Source organism: Nelumbo lutea, chromosome 3 (assembly GCF_056320005.1).
Source record: "Nelumbo lutea isolate HS-2025 chromosome 3, American lotus-T2T, whole genome shotgun sequence".
Lineage (NCBI taxonomy): Eukaryota > Viridiplantae > Streptophyta > Magnoliopsida > Proteales > Nelumbonaceae > Nelumbo > Nelumbo lutea.
Genome location: NC_142686.1, coordinates 100,149,657 through 100,166,751, shown reverse-complemented (window position 1 = coordinate 100,166,751; position 17,095 = coordinate 100,149,657). Strand labels below are relative to the sequence as shown.

The following is a 17,095-nucleotide window of genomic DNA, read 5'->3' as shown; positions in this document are numbered from 1 at the left end:
GAAACTAGATGGGTATCACTTTCCTCAGTAAGTGATACCCACGAAAATAAACTTTCCCTGGTCCCCACATTAATATGAAAAACGAACATGAGATTCTTGGTCAATGGGAACCAAAATCCCATCGACCAATTTTCCCCCCTCTCAAAATCCAAAAAAAGAACGCCCCCTTGGTGTAATAACATCAGCGCCACACCCTTTAAATTAAAGGATTCTCCTCTCAGTTTCATCCAAGGTTTTTAAAACTGAACCAGACAATGGACCGGTCAGGGATCTAGATTCTAGGTCAAGCGGCTGGACCATTCGAATCGAATGGATGACCTGTTTTGACAAAAAAAATAAAAAAATAAAAAAACCACTAAACCATTGGACGGTTCGAACGATTTGATCGCCTAAACTAGCAATTTACTGACCAAATCAACGGTTTTTGGGAAATTAATGATTATGGGGTAAAACGGAACCAATTACCTAATTGATTCATGATTTTTCAGTCCAACCATCCGGTTTGAAAACTAAGGTTTCATCTTCTTCAATCCAAATTTAATGAAAGTTTGAGGGAGCATATTAGCACAAGAATCCCAGTGTTTTGCACTCAAACCCTCTACCAATTTATCATTTATACTCACGCAACACCGTTGCCGTGTATTGGGATTATCTCCCTATATGGCTGTTGTATCACGTGGGTAGAGATGCGGGAACAACCAGTGGATAGCAGATCCAAGTCCCACAAAATCTGCCATGTGTGTTATTCCAACTGAACAGTATTCATACTGTCTCCGCCCCAAAATATCTTCGTATTTATATTTTTTTCATTCATGGGAAATGTTTCCAATGCACAGCTGCAAATGTGAGGGTGTAAAGAAAATTTTGCGAGAACTGAATCAAGACTCCCAAAGTTAATTTTTAATAGTACAATCAATATTGGTAACTTGGATGTTTCTATTAGAAACACTTTAACTACCTTACGCCATGTGCGGCCCAATCCGGATTTCCTACTAACCCCATTCTGCTGCCTTTCCTATTAGTTGTCCCATTTTACACGTGGGATATCTTCTGCTCCCACCCCCTTCTAGCGCTGGTTCAACTCCGGCTGATAGGAAATCCCTCTGGTTCAACAGTGTTCCAATCGCAAAAGTTGATCGGTCAGCTCCGTATTAGCCCAGATTGGATAGAGTCCGTGATGAACAAAATCAGCGTATCCTAGTCTTGGTCACTGAAACATCATATATTGGCAATTGAATGAATAAATGCATACCATAAGCTCGTTTGGATTCAAACGCCTTTATATCCTCTACATGCAGCGTCACCGGAAAATACGCACAGCAATGGTAACAGATGTACCTGAAAATTCATGCAAAGTACACCATAAAATTAAGAAAAAAGTTATTTGGTAAACTATAATTGAAGAAAATTAGGGAAAAAACGATTTTACCATGCTAATATTCGACCTAATTTACTTTCTTCGTTAATAGGAAACACAGTAAAAAAACAAGAGCAGAACATATATCCTGAAAAAAAAAAAAAAGTGTCAGAATTCAGAAAGACGAAAGCAGAGAGAGAAGGAAAAGGCTAAGCAGAGCTGACGGAGAAAAGGAGAATAACTTTACTACGCACGAGAAAGCTAGGTAATTTGGAAGGAAGCACGCCATGAGAATCAATGCCGCGACCAAATGTAAGGGACCGAGCAGAAGGGCGAGAGTCGTTACCATCTGCAACAGCGAAGATTCTTTTCTCTGTATTACTGTAGGCTCATCGAAGGCGTTAACGGAGTTTTCACGGTCACCGATAGTCTCCAGCATGGATACAAGCATATAGCTATCAATGAGAGAATTAGGAGGAGGTTCCCGTGGAAGTTGGTTAAAACGAACCTGGGCTTGCTTCGGGAAGGTATGTCTTAATGAAAATTGAAACATTGTTGAACCAGAGGGGGATTTCCTACCAGCCGGAGTTGAATCAGCGTTAGAAGGGGGTGGGAGCAGAAGATATCTCACGTGTAAATTGTTGCACGTAGAATTGAGATCACATAAAAATGGGACAACTGTCACCAAGTGATTGGGTTAGCAGGAAAGGCAGGAGAATGGGGTTAGTAGCAAATCTGGCTCAGATTTGAAAATTATTTGTAATATTTTCTAATAATCCAATCTTATTGTAATTTTTATCTTCAATTTCATTGTACTTTTTATTTTTTTGTACACATTAAATTTGAAATGAAATAAAATTCTCACAAAATTTTCAATTTATTGTCTATTATTCATGTTATTTTTTATTTTTTCTTAATTTAGAAAAATTGGAAAAGAAAAAAATAGGCCCAGTCCAGACACAACTGGGAATCGGGCCACGAACCATGCCAGACCTGACCTGTATAGGAAGGTGACCTGGCTGCCCAAATACAACCCACCAAGGCCCAAGGCCTGACACAGCACGACGCGAAATGGCATCCGGGCCACCTTCAATAGGTGCCATGTACACGGCCCACATTACAGGTCTATCCTTTTTAGACAGCGTGAAGTGGCTCAATGGGCTAACACTGTTGTCTACACCTATGAAGCAAAATAAAATAAAGGAAAATTCTCAATTAGTATCATGTATTTTGGGTCTAGTGTCACTTTGGTCCCTGAATTTTAAAATGTGACAGTTAGTATCTGAATTTTCAAAATGTGATAATTCAGTATTTGTCATTAATTAGCTGTTAATCAGCCATTAAGTGACATTTGAAAAAGACAAAAATGTCATTTAAGTATCATCTAATTTTCTTTATAACTATTCACAAAAAATAAATAAATAAATAAATCATTGTCTTTTCTATTCAAGAAAGTTGAGATCACCAAAATGTCCACTCAAACATAACCCTAAATTTCTTGAATGGAAGAAGCAAGGATTTGGGATTATAAATTTTTTGTCAATGTTTAGATGATTGATAAAGAAAATTAAATAACACTTGAAGGGCATTTGTATCCTTTTTCAAATTTCACTTAATAACAGATTAACCGTTGATTAATGACAGGTACTAGATTATCACATTTTGAAAGTTTAAATACTTAATTATCACATTTTAGGGACCAAAGTGGCACTAGACAGAAATTACAAGATACTAATCCAAAAATTTCCCTAAAATAAAATAAAGGACTCATCCATTTGAGGCAGTATAAACCATGGCTAATGCAATATTGCACTTAACAAAATGTGTACAAGATGTTTAAGATTTAAAAAGATTTTTTGAAGATATCTCTTAAAAAGAACCAAATGCTTACAAGACTTTTTGTCACATATTTGCTTATCACAGCTCAAAGATCAAAAAGCATAGACTTTCAAAACATTGGGTTGAAATGAGAGGCTGATGTTTTCTCATACCCTATGATTCTCACAGACTAATATTTCACTATTTCTTAATATTTTTGTATTAATTTGATTACATAAATATTTGAAAAAAAAAATAAATAAACACATTGATTCAAACAGTGGTCTGAAATCGTTGTAACAATATCCATATATTTCTCAGAATAAAACAACCCGTTATCTTGAAACCTGCCATTCCATGCAGGATTTAAACTTGCTACTCTACTCTTGAATAAAGAGATTTCCCACACAGATGACAGTACGGTGATCTCTCGGTTCGTTCGCTTTCAAGGCAAAACTAGAGATATTATGGGCTGAACTTGCTAAAAGACAAGAGAGCTTCACTTTATCCTGAACACGTTGATCCTAATTTTGGATGCTATGAAAAAGATATTTCTGTTCTACCCATTAAAATCTTCCCTCAAAAATATCTATACTGGTTGAGGAAAAGATCTTCCAGTTCCAGGTTTGTCGGGATTGTCGACCACTTTTTCCTCTTAAGCTTGGGCAACATCTCTTAGTAGTCATTTGCTCTCCACGTACAACACTTCTGCTTCATTTGTGGAGGGCTTTAGCCAAGTTTATCTTCAATTTTCTGGGCTTGGGGAGCTTACGATGGAGAACCAAGTGGCGAGGAGGATGAACTTGATCATGGGCCACTTTGCTGGCAACGAGGAGTTATCAGCCAGTCACGTCTTCCCTGTGGTAACCTTTTCCACAATTCTGTTCAGAGCGCTTATCCCAGTTTTTTTTCCTCAACCATTTACCTGTTTCATGATCATTTGAACTTGAAATTAGCTCTGATATGAAGTTGGGGTCGTGAAATTCACTGTTTTAATGTTTTGATTTGATGTTTTATTTTTGTAGATAGGTTCTATGTTTACTGTTTTCGTATAGAATGCTATAATCTGCTAGCTTTGTTTTATGTCATAATGTTATAATATGTTAACGCCTATTGTAAGTTACTCTGCTTGAAAGATTAAACAGATTTCAAATTTGTTGGAGGTTGCAATCCAAATTCCATGGTACCCATTTTGGAAGTGTCACTCGATTCTGTTTCACTCTTATTAACAGTTGAGATGGCTTGACAGGTTTGCTAGGCTCAGTTTGGAAAGAGCACAAATACAAATATGTACAGTACAAATACATACAAAATACAAGATTTTGCACTCTACATATTTGTATTTATACTCCTTATTTGTGAACCCACTTCCCAAGGCTGGCATCTTTGTCTGCACTGACTTTCTTCATCTATAGCAAAATTTCAAATTAGTTGTTGCTATGCTTTTGAAAGTTTAGCATTAATTCTTGGCGGTGGTGGGTAGAGAGAGAAGTTTGGACTATCAACTATTGCTCGATTGTCTACCGATGCGTGGTGGTTTAATGGGTAGCTGTTCCTGCAGTGAGATCACAGTGTGCTTTCAAATTGAAAAGAAATTTTCAACCTTCTATTTTGGGGCTGCCTTTTGATAAATTGTGATTCTTCTTGTTGATTGGGACATGCATTATTGCAAGCGTGCACAGACTATAAATAAATAGATTTGCAGCTAAATAAGAGAAACTTAAAATTCTTAGTTTGGGTTATAATAATAAATGTTAGTTCATCTGTTTCTTGATAAAATTAGGTTCTACGTTTGATCATTGATTTTCACCATGTTCTTTTTATAGTTCGGACCAGATAAAATTTCCATTCATGCTTTACTTGAGCTCCTTTGTTTCTTATATATTCAATAACTGAGGATCACCAGCTCAGTATGATCAGTAACATTTGTATGGTTTCCCATCATTCTGACGTACTTATGCCCATCTAAAATATTTGTCTTTCTTGACAGAACTGCAGTAGTAGTGTGAACTCTGTAATCCAGAGGTGTGATAATAGACTTTTCTTTGCACGACAAGGATCAATATCCCAAGCTTGTTTCATGAGACAAGTTTCAAACAAACAGGTGACGAACTTTCTTTTTACATCTATTTTCTTCATTTATTTTTTCAAATGTCCTGGAAATAACTATCTGCTGCTTTGTGATTCTAGATTTCTGGGCAAGGTAGCTTGGTTCAGTCTGGTGTGCCTCTCAGTTGCTCGGGTTCTGTTAATGGAAACTCTTCTTCAGATGTTTCTGGAGTCCCCATCCCCATGTTCTCTAAACCAGTTAAAAAGGAACCTGAGTTACCAAACACTGCAGATCGCCAATGTGCTAAGCAAGACTGTATATTAGCTGCAATTGAGCCTCCTAAATTTGCCAGACCAAATGAAGGATTGGAAGGACGAAAGCAGTTTTCCTCCAAGTACATAAGGCATAATTCAAGATCTAATGGTAAAAAGCTCTCATGATATGATAAATAATTCTTTCTTAAAACATACTTTGTTTCTTCTGTCTTTTCCCTCTTTTTCTTCATAAGTATGCCATATAGCATCAGCTAAGTGGTCTTTATATTGTTTAAGGAAAATTGCATTCAAAGATGTCAGAGTTCTAACTAGAAGTGCATATTAAGTTGCTATTATTAGAGGCTAATGTGAAAAATTAAAGAGAAAAGATCTACAAAATGATTATCCAAGTAGTTGTTCTTCATTGTAGAGTCAGGGTGAGATCTACCAAGTAAAGGAGAATATGGTTGTTTCTAATATCAAATTGTTCTTGAAAAATTTAATTTGCTCTTTCTTATTTCTATTACGTTAAATGCAGGCAATGAATGGTACCCACGGATGGATGTTGCAGAGTTTGGACGAAATTATATTGTCAGAATAGAACTTCCTGGGATCAGTGCTAATGACATAAAAGTGGAGGTTGATGACCAAAAGTAAGATGCCTTTCTGAGGATTGTGTGTAAATATTTCTGAATTTCTATTGAGATATTTTTCCAGGATCATTCAAGCTTCAAAATCTCATCCAAGTCAAATTCTGTAGCTTCTGAATTTTTGACAAGTGATGCCATTTGTCAACAGCTTGGTTGTGATGAGTAAACAGTCAACCCAATGGTGGCAAGTAGCTTGTGGTTCTGGGTATCCTATAGCAGCATATCGCAGAAGGGAAATGTCACAAGGGCCATACCAGGTTGTTTGGCCACTTCCTAATGATGTGAACAAGGATAGTGTTTCAGCTGAGTTTCTGTAAGTAATAATAGTTCCCCCTTGTCATTTTCCTGATTTCTTAGGTCTCTGCCTTCTGATCTGCTTCCTTAATGTTATAGGATTGCTTGATTTACATCATGCTCATCATATCCATCTCTCTGCAACTTTTGGCACAAATTCAGAAATATAGAGATTGACTAAAAAGGAAACTGAATTGTTTGTATTTTGTTTTGTCATTTGCCTTCAGTATAATGATCTTTTAATATGGTTTCCTCAATTTAATATGGCTTACATCATGCATTGCCAAATCCAACTCTCCACAAGTTTAGGAACATATTCAGAAAAATAGAGATTGACTAAAGGGAATCTGAAATCTTTATGTTTTGTTTTGTCATTCTCCTTTTATGTGTTATTTTTAAATATGGTTTGCTTCAATCTACTTGCCATTATGTTTGAAGTCTGTCCTAGTTTAACCTTGTACAATGTTTTACATGTAGCTTCCTGGTATCAATATTATCTAACAAGAAGCTTAGTCTTAGAATGACATAATTATAGCAGGGTTCTTTGGGCATCACCAAGAAAGTGACATCACCCAATGCTGATCCTGGCTATGTGGGTTTTGGGAGGGATGAATTTGATGTGGACATAACCTTTGGCATATTCTTGCATGAAGTGGCTACTTTCATACTCAAAGCCGTGTTCTCACTTGTCAGTCCAAAGTTTTTCCACTGTGCTAAGCAATGAGCCGTTCAAGCATCACACCCACCTTCCAAATGGTTGAAATGATTACTCCTTACAAAGAGTCAAAATGACAGTGTATCTATTTATCTGTAGGGAGGGTAAACTACCATTGATTTGGATATATGATGAAGAAGAAACTTACAGATGAAAATACTTGAATCCTTTCGATTCTGTAGTATTACCCTATACTAGAGTCTATATATGATGTAGGGAAGTTGGGAAGAAGATACAAATATACAACAAGCTATATTATTTTGTGATATAAAAAACAGCATGCTACATGATCAAGATATTTAACCTAGAAAGGCATGATGTGGTTAAGGTAATGTGAAATCCAACAGTGAGGTAATCTATTTAATGATCACAATTAAAGATTTATTTCTCTTAAGATTTCTTTGGTATTACATGGTGGATATTTTCTCCATTGGAAAGGAAGCATGCTAAACAAAAGGATCTACTGGTGATTTATCTACTTGATTCAAGGACCATTCTTGACCATGAGGATTAGACATGTTAACCAAGATTTCCCCCTCCATAACAACATTTCCGTTTCTCTTTCCATCATTGATCTTAGGAACCTGAGTCATAATCCCACGTTCCTAATTAACAGATACTTTGAATTCCAGCAACGGGGATGACAAGGTTAGGATTGCAAGGAAGTGAGGAGCTTTATTCCTGCATTTGTAAAGACTATGAGAATGGAATCTCAGGCTGACAAGCATGATGATGCAGGTTCAAGTCTGAGAGAAGCCACTTTGTGTAAGAAAAAAAAATGCCAAAAGCTTAGGTCTGTAACTCCATGTCCAGTTCACCCATTGCTGGGACTAACATTAGATTATGGCCGTTCTATTTTCCTGTCTTGGAAAACAAACCCATCCATAAGGTGGGTGAAAGAGTGCAGAGAAGGTTCTAACCTATTTTACAGTATTTCTTTCAGTTCAAATAAGGATAATGGTGTAAACAAATCTTTAACTTCTATATATACCTCTATGCTCTTTTGATTCATAATTCACATTCACTAAAGAAAACATGAATTTGGAGGATCTCGAATCTTTAGACACACCTTCTCCTATTGCTCCCCCATTCATGGTCTTGTGTCCATTTTCTGCCCTCATGATTAATTATTCCCCTGTACTTGACCGGGTTTTGTGCATATCTTTAGTGGGATTTTATAGCTTGTTAGGCAATTCTTCTATATTGTGAGAAACATTTAGAAATACATGCATAGAGTGGACACAGTTTCTCAAACTAACAGTGCCTCTTTTTCCTGCAATCTCTACTTGAATTACTACATTATTCATCATTACATAAACTATTTAATCTGCCTGAACTGTTTATATAACTAGGCATAGATTGAGCTTGTAGTGACATTTTTGTTCATCCTCCCAAACACAAGTTGGGTGTTATGACTCCTCATAGAGATGCAACGGAGTACATACCTTCAAGTTTCCATCTTAGTGGGTGCACATTGAAATTTGTTTTGTCTTTTGGGCAAAAGGTGATTTGGTTTAGTCAGATATTTAATGCCGTTATCAGAAACAGGAAAGTGTTTGAGGTTCAATGAGGTAATCCAAAGGAGAAATTATGATGTACTGAATTTATTTTGCACGGAGAGAAGACTGCTATTAGATGAGGAAAGTTGCATTGAAATGAGAGTTTGTGCAACTAAAAGCTAAAGCTCCCCTGGTTGCAATGAAACAATTCTTAGTAGTTACGAAGGGTTCTCATAAGAATGGACCAATCTTGGAAGAGTAAAATCAGTAGCTTGTTGTGGTAGATAGATGTGGAACCAGACATAATAGGCTGGTTACGAGTTTCTGAAATTCTGTATAGTTCGAGTGCAGTTGGAGAGTTATGTGAGCAATCAGGGGTGGAATGCTGATGACAATATAAGAAGGGATTATGAGAAGTTTTAGCAAGAGAAAATTTTTTAAGGTGTTAGAAACTATACAGAATTGGCAATTACCCTAGTTTGAGAATAAAAATACCATGTTTGCTCTTGCAACCTGCTATCAGAGACTTGGATACAATTATATATCAAGTAAGGATCTCATAAGGTGCTTCACCATTATTAATATATTTCATGTTCTTAGTAGAGCTTGGTTTGTCTTGCAGTGTAATTTCATTTGCACTAGCGTAAAAGCATGGGAGTGCAAATGAATTTTCATTTTACAATAGGGTCAAATGAAAAAGGTTTCAAGGTACAAGCAGTCTCGTTAGACTAATAAAAGATGGAGGATGTTGTAGGCATGAAATAACACATCCTCTTTCCCTGCCCATAAAGTTGCTAGTAGCCTCTCAGTAGTGAAAATGAATCTTATATATCATCATATATGTGGTTGTCTTAAGAGTATAAGTTTGGGCTATATGGATATTACCTGGATTTACTGCTGAAATGTGAAACCCGGGTTCTGGGTTCTATGATGCAACTCATTGAAAAATATGAATGTAGAACTCTGACATATTTCAATAGAATAAACAGAAACTTCAAAGTTTTCTAGCTTTTAAGTACAGGTTAGATGCATCATTCACTTAAATACAGATATAAAAATTAATTTAGTTGCTCTCTGGTTTACTCTTAATTGAAGGTGTTTGTTCTAGGTTATGGGCTCCAGCATGCAACTTCTAAAAAAACTTCATTCAGAAACTCAACATATTTTTTGGTGGAATAAACACGTTCTTGAAGGTGTCCTAGTTTTAGTGAAGTGCCTTTCCGCATTGAGTATAGCCAGGAAAATAAGTTTGCAATTGCAGCCTTGCTGTATTACTCCTGCTGAAGTTTGATCTCCTAGTAGAACAACCCTAACTGACATCTCAAATTTCCTTAGAAGCCACTTAGCTTATCCATTGATGAACCTTTCAGGGTCTTTATTACATGTCTATGTTGCATGTTTGAATTATGAATACAAAACCCTTCATAATGATATATCTGTATATGCTGTATCTCTCTGCTTGCATGTTCTGTTTCTGCTGTAATGGATTTACTGAACTTTGGGTGTTTTGCTATTTGTGCAGGGATGGAGTCCTACAAGTCACCCTTCCTAAGCTTTGAAAACTCAATTCACATATTCAATGTATATGGTTTAGCTGTTTTGTATAAATCCTATCAATTAATTTCTGAAGTTCATTATGTATGCATATAAAAACCACCTTACTGCTGCAAGGACTATGCAGATGCAGCCTTCGGATACTACTGAACAGATAAATAGAATGGGAAATTAATAAATGCGATTAGTGTGCATGGTTTACTACTTTGCTTAGGCTGTGTTTGGTTTGCTAAGAAAGAAAAACACAAAGTTCAGGGAAATTTCTTAACAAATTTTATGAAACTCCTGATAAGTGACTACTTTCCCTCAACTTACTGATTTTCTCTTACTTTTCTTCATAACCAAACACAGCCGTGAGGAGAAACTGGATTTAGTAGGCACACCCTTGTGAGCGGGCAGGGGTCAACATGTCCCAACTGAGTTCCGCTTCGGTCAGGGCATAGCTCATTCGAGCAGTTTTTATTGCCTTCCATTGAGAATATCTTTATAGTGCTTTTGCTTTAGAATGGAGTTAGGCTTCAATCAGGGAAAAGGTTATTCGAGCTTACTATCTTGCATTGAGATTGTATGCCTTATTTCATGGAGAGATTTTATGCACCTACTCAATGCATATTTTTTATTTCCAACATTTAAAAAATCAAAAATCCACACTTTACGCATCCATACCCGCTGTGAAATTGCATCAATTCGGAATTGGCATCTATCTCAAATGTATTTTGGGCTTACAATTTCTGACCCCGGGCTGAACCGTCATTCTCCGTATTTTCAATACAACGTTGCGAACGGCATGGGCACAGGTACGGAGGTAGGTTGCTGTATTGTCAAGCCAGTAAAAGCTGCTCGAATGAGCTTTGCCCTGATTAAGCCGAACTCGGCACAGGTTTGCCCTAATAGAAGCCGATCTGCAAATCGCATCGCAGTAAAGAGGGAGGCAGTACGGACCATCAGAACCGTGACCGTTCTGTGTAAGCGTTGTTCGTCACTGCAAGTTGAGAGCAATTTCCATGGCGTCTAGGGTTAGGGTTTCTGTTTTTCTAACTATTGCTCTGCTCTTACTCCTCAATACGTTCTATGTTGCGTCTTCGTTACCACATGGAGCCGGCGGCGATCGACGGATCTCATCGGGTTCTTTTCGGAGTTCTCTGAGTCTCCAGAAGAACAACCAGATCCCAAATTGTAGACAGATGGCTTCGAAATCTGAGTGCTTGCAGAACTCCAAATGCCGATGGTGCCTCAGCGGTTCTATTGACGACATGTGTTTCAGCACTTATGAGGCTTGGAGGTTACCGCAACAAGTGTTCTCTTGTGAATGAGTTTCAATCTCATTTGTTTCCCTCTCACTCTCAATATCTCTTTTTTCTATTTTGAATTTATGTTGGTAAGAAGATATTTTGTAGCTCTGCCTTGTGATTGAGTTGGGGGATCTTGTTCCCCGTGTGCTGAAATTGTAGAAAAGAATCCCTTTATCCACAACTTCTTGCGTTTTGATCTTGAGTTTATATGAATTTCCCAAAAATGGTTTACTTGATTTAATCACCGCATTGAGTTCCTTTTCTCTTGGTAACTGCTATAAAATCTTATGGAATTGATTCGATTTGGGCTTCTTCAGGCTTTAGGGTTTATCTTATGATTCATAGAGAATTGTCATAAAAGAAGAAGTTTTGCTCAAAATTCCGTTACTGTATCAGGAATTTCTAATTCTAGTTTAGAGCAATAATTATGATACAGAATGTATTTCTAATCGGTATGTTTTGTTGAGTGAACTAAAGATTTTTACAAGAAACTTCTATTATGAATATTGGAAGTACTTTAATCTCATGATGTTCTTCTAGTTCAGTTCAAGGATTATCCATGGATAAATTATGCCCCTAAATCACCTTGTTGAAATCCCAGTTTATTTGTAATTGTCTTAATTAAGTGGAAAACAATTTATTTTGTGTTCTTGGTCAATCAGTGGATCTATTTGCCTTTCCCAGTGGTCGGGGTATTGTTTTTAGCAGAATGAGCTTTATTAGGGACCAATCAGTGGATCTATTACAAAGAGCTCCCGTACAACTTAAAGGAGGAAGACCAAGGTAAAAGGGAGTTTTCATGGTTTTATTAGGAACTTAGGGGCACAGTTTGAATTCCGTTCCTTATCATTATAGTTGGCCTTTCTGATTTATATTCATTAAGCATGCGGATGAGCGGATCAAGTGATATGTTAGGATAAGTCTCTTCCAGTTTATGTCTTCTCTTGTCTTTTACCTTTCTTCCCCCAGTGTCAAGGAAATAGAAGTATCTCCTTTTGAGTTGTGACCAGAGTGAAGTTCTGTTCATCTTAATCTAGATATGGTAAGACACTTGAACTTATCTGAAGCATGTAACTTGTACACTCTTCCAGTTTTGTATGCTAGTATCAGAAGCATAGACATTTTTTTTGGTTGAGATTGGTCTAGAATTTGTTCGGCCCTTCCAGTTGTTGATTTATGGATGTTATAGGGTTGCACCCTTATAATTCACTTCCCAGTTAAACAGAACCCAGACATACTGCAACAGTTTGCAACTTTGCATAAAACTCATTTCCATGAGCCTCAGTTGCTTCTTTCCCAGAAGAAATCTGAATTTCTGGGCACATCTCTTAGTCTCAGTCTGTAGTAAAATTGTTTGCTCTCAAAATCAGGAAGCAGCTTTCAAGCCCATTGCAACATGATCTGTTTGTTGTCTATATTGAGCATCCATACAAAAGCTTTCAAGTAGTATGCCAGAGGCTGATTCTTGTGTGGTCGTGTGGTGGAGAGATATGAAGTTGGTAGAACCATTGCAACGTGTCTTTGGAACAGATTCAAAGACATGTAGTAGGGGCATAGATATGGTTGAATTCCTGTCAACTATGAATATGGCAATTCATATCACCAAGATCTTCTTATTGTAGACTTAGAATTAATGGTGAATTGTAACTTTGATGGATGAATACTCTATTGGACTCCTTTTATGCCTTCTAGAGTCTCCAATCACAGAGTACATGACATATGTTTTCTTCAAAATGAGTCTGGACCATAGAATGGAGAACAAGGACCAACATAGTCTGGTAAAAACATTTCTTGACAGTGCTAGGAACAGATTCAAAGGGGCATCTTGTATTTAAAAATAGGAATATGTTTCCCTCCTTTATCATTGAAAGAGCTTACAATGCGTTTTTGGATCTTCAATGTGTGATAGATGGAGATCAAAGTGATTTGAGAAAGAAGGAAGTTCTCCCCGTTAGATGGACTAGTCCTGAACATGAGGCTATTAAAGTCGATTTTGATGCCTCTTGTATCAATGAGGCATGCACAATTGCATGTGTTGCCAGGGATGGGTCACATTTTGGACTTCAAGGTGTAAAAACTAGGCAAGTTTCCTGCTCTTAATTTTACTAACAGGTACATCATCATCGAAGGAGATTCGAAGCTTGTAATTGATTGTTTGAAAAGAATTTCCAACCCCCCTGTGGAGAGTGCTTCTAATTATTGAAGATTGCAGAGCTTTGATGGAATGATTTGAAGGAAAGGTCGAGTATCAGCACATCTACAAAGAAGGAAATATTGCTGCGAACTGGTTAACTATGCGCACTCCAACGAAGTTTCTAATAGCTCCATTCCTAGGCCTTTTAAGTGTTATTTGTTGCTTTGATTTCCAGAGACGCTACCCCCGTTCTGTGTAGCCCTTTCTGGTTCTATAAAAAAAGGGGCATCTCACTTGGAATTTTGGAATTTTTATATAAATGACAATAGGGCTTTCAGATAATGGTTTAGGTCATGGGAAGTTGGCAAGATCAGCTGAAAGTGTTGGTTTTCTAGACGAGGTACATTTTGGCTTTTGTTGGTTAGCAGAGCTTTCGTTTGCCCAAAGTGGTCATTTGCTTTCTCGATGAATTTTTAGTTAAAGATTCCTTCGTTAATTGGTGCTGCAGGCTTCATCTTTACAATTAGAAAACGGTTAACAGAATTTCTTTGATAGTTACTGCTTTTAAAGAAAAGGAAAAAAAAAAAAGATTTAGCCCCTTGTGTCTACAGAATTTACTTCCAGTCATGGAACCTTGGTTGAACCGATGAAGACACTTAAGGTGTGGAAACGAATTCTCAATTTGAAGCCTCTCCAACTTCAATGTGCTCTATGACAGTGGCTAACTTTATTGAACACCATCAATCCATTAGCTATCTTTTTATCACTGTAAATCAGGATGTCCAGATCAGATATTTTTAGAGCACTTTGTATTATGGAAGGCCATATAAAAAGGAACGAAATTGCTCCTTCAATGATATCGACTTAAGTCAAATAATGGGGCAATTTTTTCCTTTGAGATTCGAATGGTACGAGATTTTGGATCTGACCAAAAACCATTGACTAGGTCAAAATTGTTCAATCTGGGCTGTTGGACCATTGATTCGGATAAGCCGAAGGAACCTATTTTTTAGCATCTCTTTTTTATAAATACAAGAACCAGAAGAGAAAAAAAAAAAAAAAAGAAAAAAAAAAACGAGAAAACAGGACCTCTTCCCTTCTTTGTTGGTGTATTGTTGTAAATATATGGATTCTATGCTAACATTTTAAAACTGAGACTAAGAAAAGAAGTTGAAACATAAACCCAGAGTTAGCTGGCCATGGTTAAGTGGTCACCGGACGCTTGCCCTGATGACTGCTGAGCATAAGAGTGTGATAAATGAAATTTTAGCCTTCTTATGTATTTTAATTTCTAGGAATGTTTATGGTTTATGAATGGAAGAGTGAAGAAGGGTTAATTTTTCACTTTGTTTTCACTTCTCAAATTGAGACGGTAGTTTTTTTTTTTTTTTTTTTTTTTTGAAGGCAATAAAAAAAACTATTGTCTGAATTTGAAAAGTGAAAAATTAACCCAAGGGTGGGGCTAGAATTTTTTTCTTGAAGGGAGTTAAAAAACCTAAAAAATATGGATAGAGGGTCAAAAGCTAAGAAACATGGATAAGAGGCTCAAAATATAAGTGAAATTTAAATGGGTTTTGTGGGAATTTTGAAGGCATAAGGGGCCATGGCTCCCCTCCGCCACCCCCTGGCTCAGCCCCTGAATTAACCCATGAGTTGTTGAACCCTCAGCGACATCGCAAACTTGCAAATCACCTTACCCCACTCAGGCACTCACATATTAACATGTTTGCAAATTTGCTACTCTTGGGCAAAACTTGGCTTCTACTCCTAAACCTTAAACCCTATAATTTAAAGTATATAATCATTAAATCCTAAAGTCTAAATCCTTAAACCCCTAAATCTTAACCCTAAAATCTAAATTTTAAACTCTTAAACCCCGAAGCCTAAATCCCTAAACCCAAAATTCTAAATCTTAAATTTATGATATAAAATGCCTTCGGTAGAATACAGGAGAAGTATTTTGCGCTATTGGCCATCCATTCTCATTCAACCCCATCTAGAGGTTTGCATGTTATAGAATGTGTCTTTCAACTCAGTTTCCAGCTGAGGACTCAAAAGAGTCTATTGGGTTTATTGGGCTTGTTTTCTTGGCTAGGGTGCCTGAATAGATTGATCCCTGATGGTATATTCTTCAGTAGTGACAAGATTCCTGTGCAGCCATTCAAACACCAGCCGAGTTTTCTTTGCAGGTATATTTTGAAAATTTAAAGAACAGTTGGGAATAATTTTGTCCATTTAATTTTTTTCTATAATTCTTGACGGTTAGATGCTTTAGAAGATATATTTTAAGTAGTTTTAAAACCATAAGAACGATTTTATTAATTTAGTGAAATCACAGACTATAAAGTAATTAACCTTAACAGAAGTGTTTCAAGATACCATATTTGATATTTCCATCAATTCCTCATGTACGCTTTAATAAAAAAAAAAAATCCACGTCATGCCTAAAATGTGCAAAATGAGGTCGCAATATTAAATTAAATCACCCTTAGTATGAAATATCAAATTAAATCAGACGTTGTGTGGTATGTCCATATCAAATTAAATCAGCCATTATGTGCCCATATCAAATTAATTTGCATGGAACCACATCATCATAACGGGGAATAAAATCAATGGGCACGAGAATACCCTCGAAGGAACAAAATTTTCCATCATCACAATCAAAATTTTGAGATAATAAAATTATACTGAATAAATTATAAATACACAGATTTTTGCCAATTTCAAAATACAAATTTTGAAAGGTAAAGCTAACACTTTCATTTTAGGGCATAATTTAGCTGTCAACGAGTCAGGTCTGGGTATGGACAAGGTCTCCCAATCCCAATTGATTGGTAATTGGGGCAAAACCATACACCTAGAATTAGGGGTGCTCATAAAAAATAGAAAAGTCTAACTGAATCAAGCAAACCAAACCAAAAAAGTGATTAACCAAATCGATCGGTTCGGTATTTCTGAAAAACCAAAGGAGTCCTTTGGTTTTCGGTCAACCTAAAAAAAATGACGGTTAACCAAACCAATCGATATGTGTATTTATATGTATACTATATATATTTTTTAATATATCTCACATATTATCTATATATTATATATAAATATATACATATATTATTTTATAATTATCTATTTATAATATATAATATATTATATATATTTATAATATTTATAATATATTATATTTATTTATTTATAATAGATATTATAAATATAAAACACCAAAAAACCAAATAACCGAACTAGTCAACTGATGGCATCAGTTGAGTTTTGGTTTGGAGATATGAAAAATTCAGTAGGACTGGTTCGGTTTCTAAAAAACCCTCATGATTCAGTTAACCAAACCATGATCACCCCTACCTAGAACCATCCTAATTTAGAATTGGTATAATCAGGTATGACCTGATAGACCAGACTAACAGTTATAATTATTTATATAAGTAACAACAAAAGACTTGATTTGTGATAATATAACTTTAAT

At 36.3% G+C, this 17,095-nt stretch overlaps 1 protein-coding gene and 1 long non-coding RNA gene across 2 annotated transcripts; one reads left to right on the top strand and one right to left on the bottom strand.

Moving 5' to 3' along the window:
* Positions 1-837: 837 nt before the first annotated feature.
* Positions 838-1,952, bottom strand: LOC148867150 (uncharacterized). Its single transcript, XR_016110616.1, has 3 exons — positions 1,612-1,952; positions 1,430-1,505; positions 838-1,338 (listed from the first exon to the last, which is right to left on the bottom strand). It is a non-coding gene; the product is annotated as an uncharacterized LOC148867150 (long non-coding RNA).
* A 1,488-nt stretch (positions 1,953-3,440) lies between these two features.
* Positions 3,441-11,724, top strand: ACD32.1 (alpha-crystallin domain 32.1). Its single transcript, XM_088977339.1, has 6 exons — positions 3,441-4,038; positions 5,166-5,279; positions 5,366-5,648; positions 6,018-6,132; positions 6,278-6,442; positions 10,160-11,724. Exons 1-6 carry the CDS (start codon positions 3,949-3,951, stop codon positions 10,194-10,196), a joined length of 804 nt encoding a protein of 267 aa, XP_088833465.1. The 5' UTR covers positions 3,441-3,948; the 3' UTR covers positions 10,197-11,724.
* Positions 11,725-17,095: the final 5,371 nt, after the last annotated feature.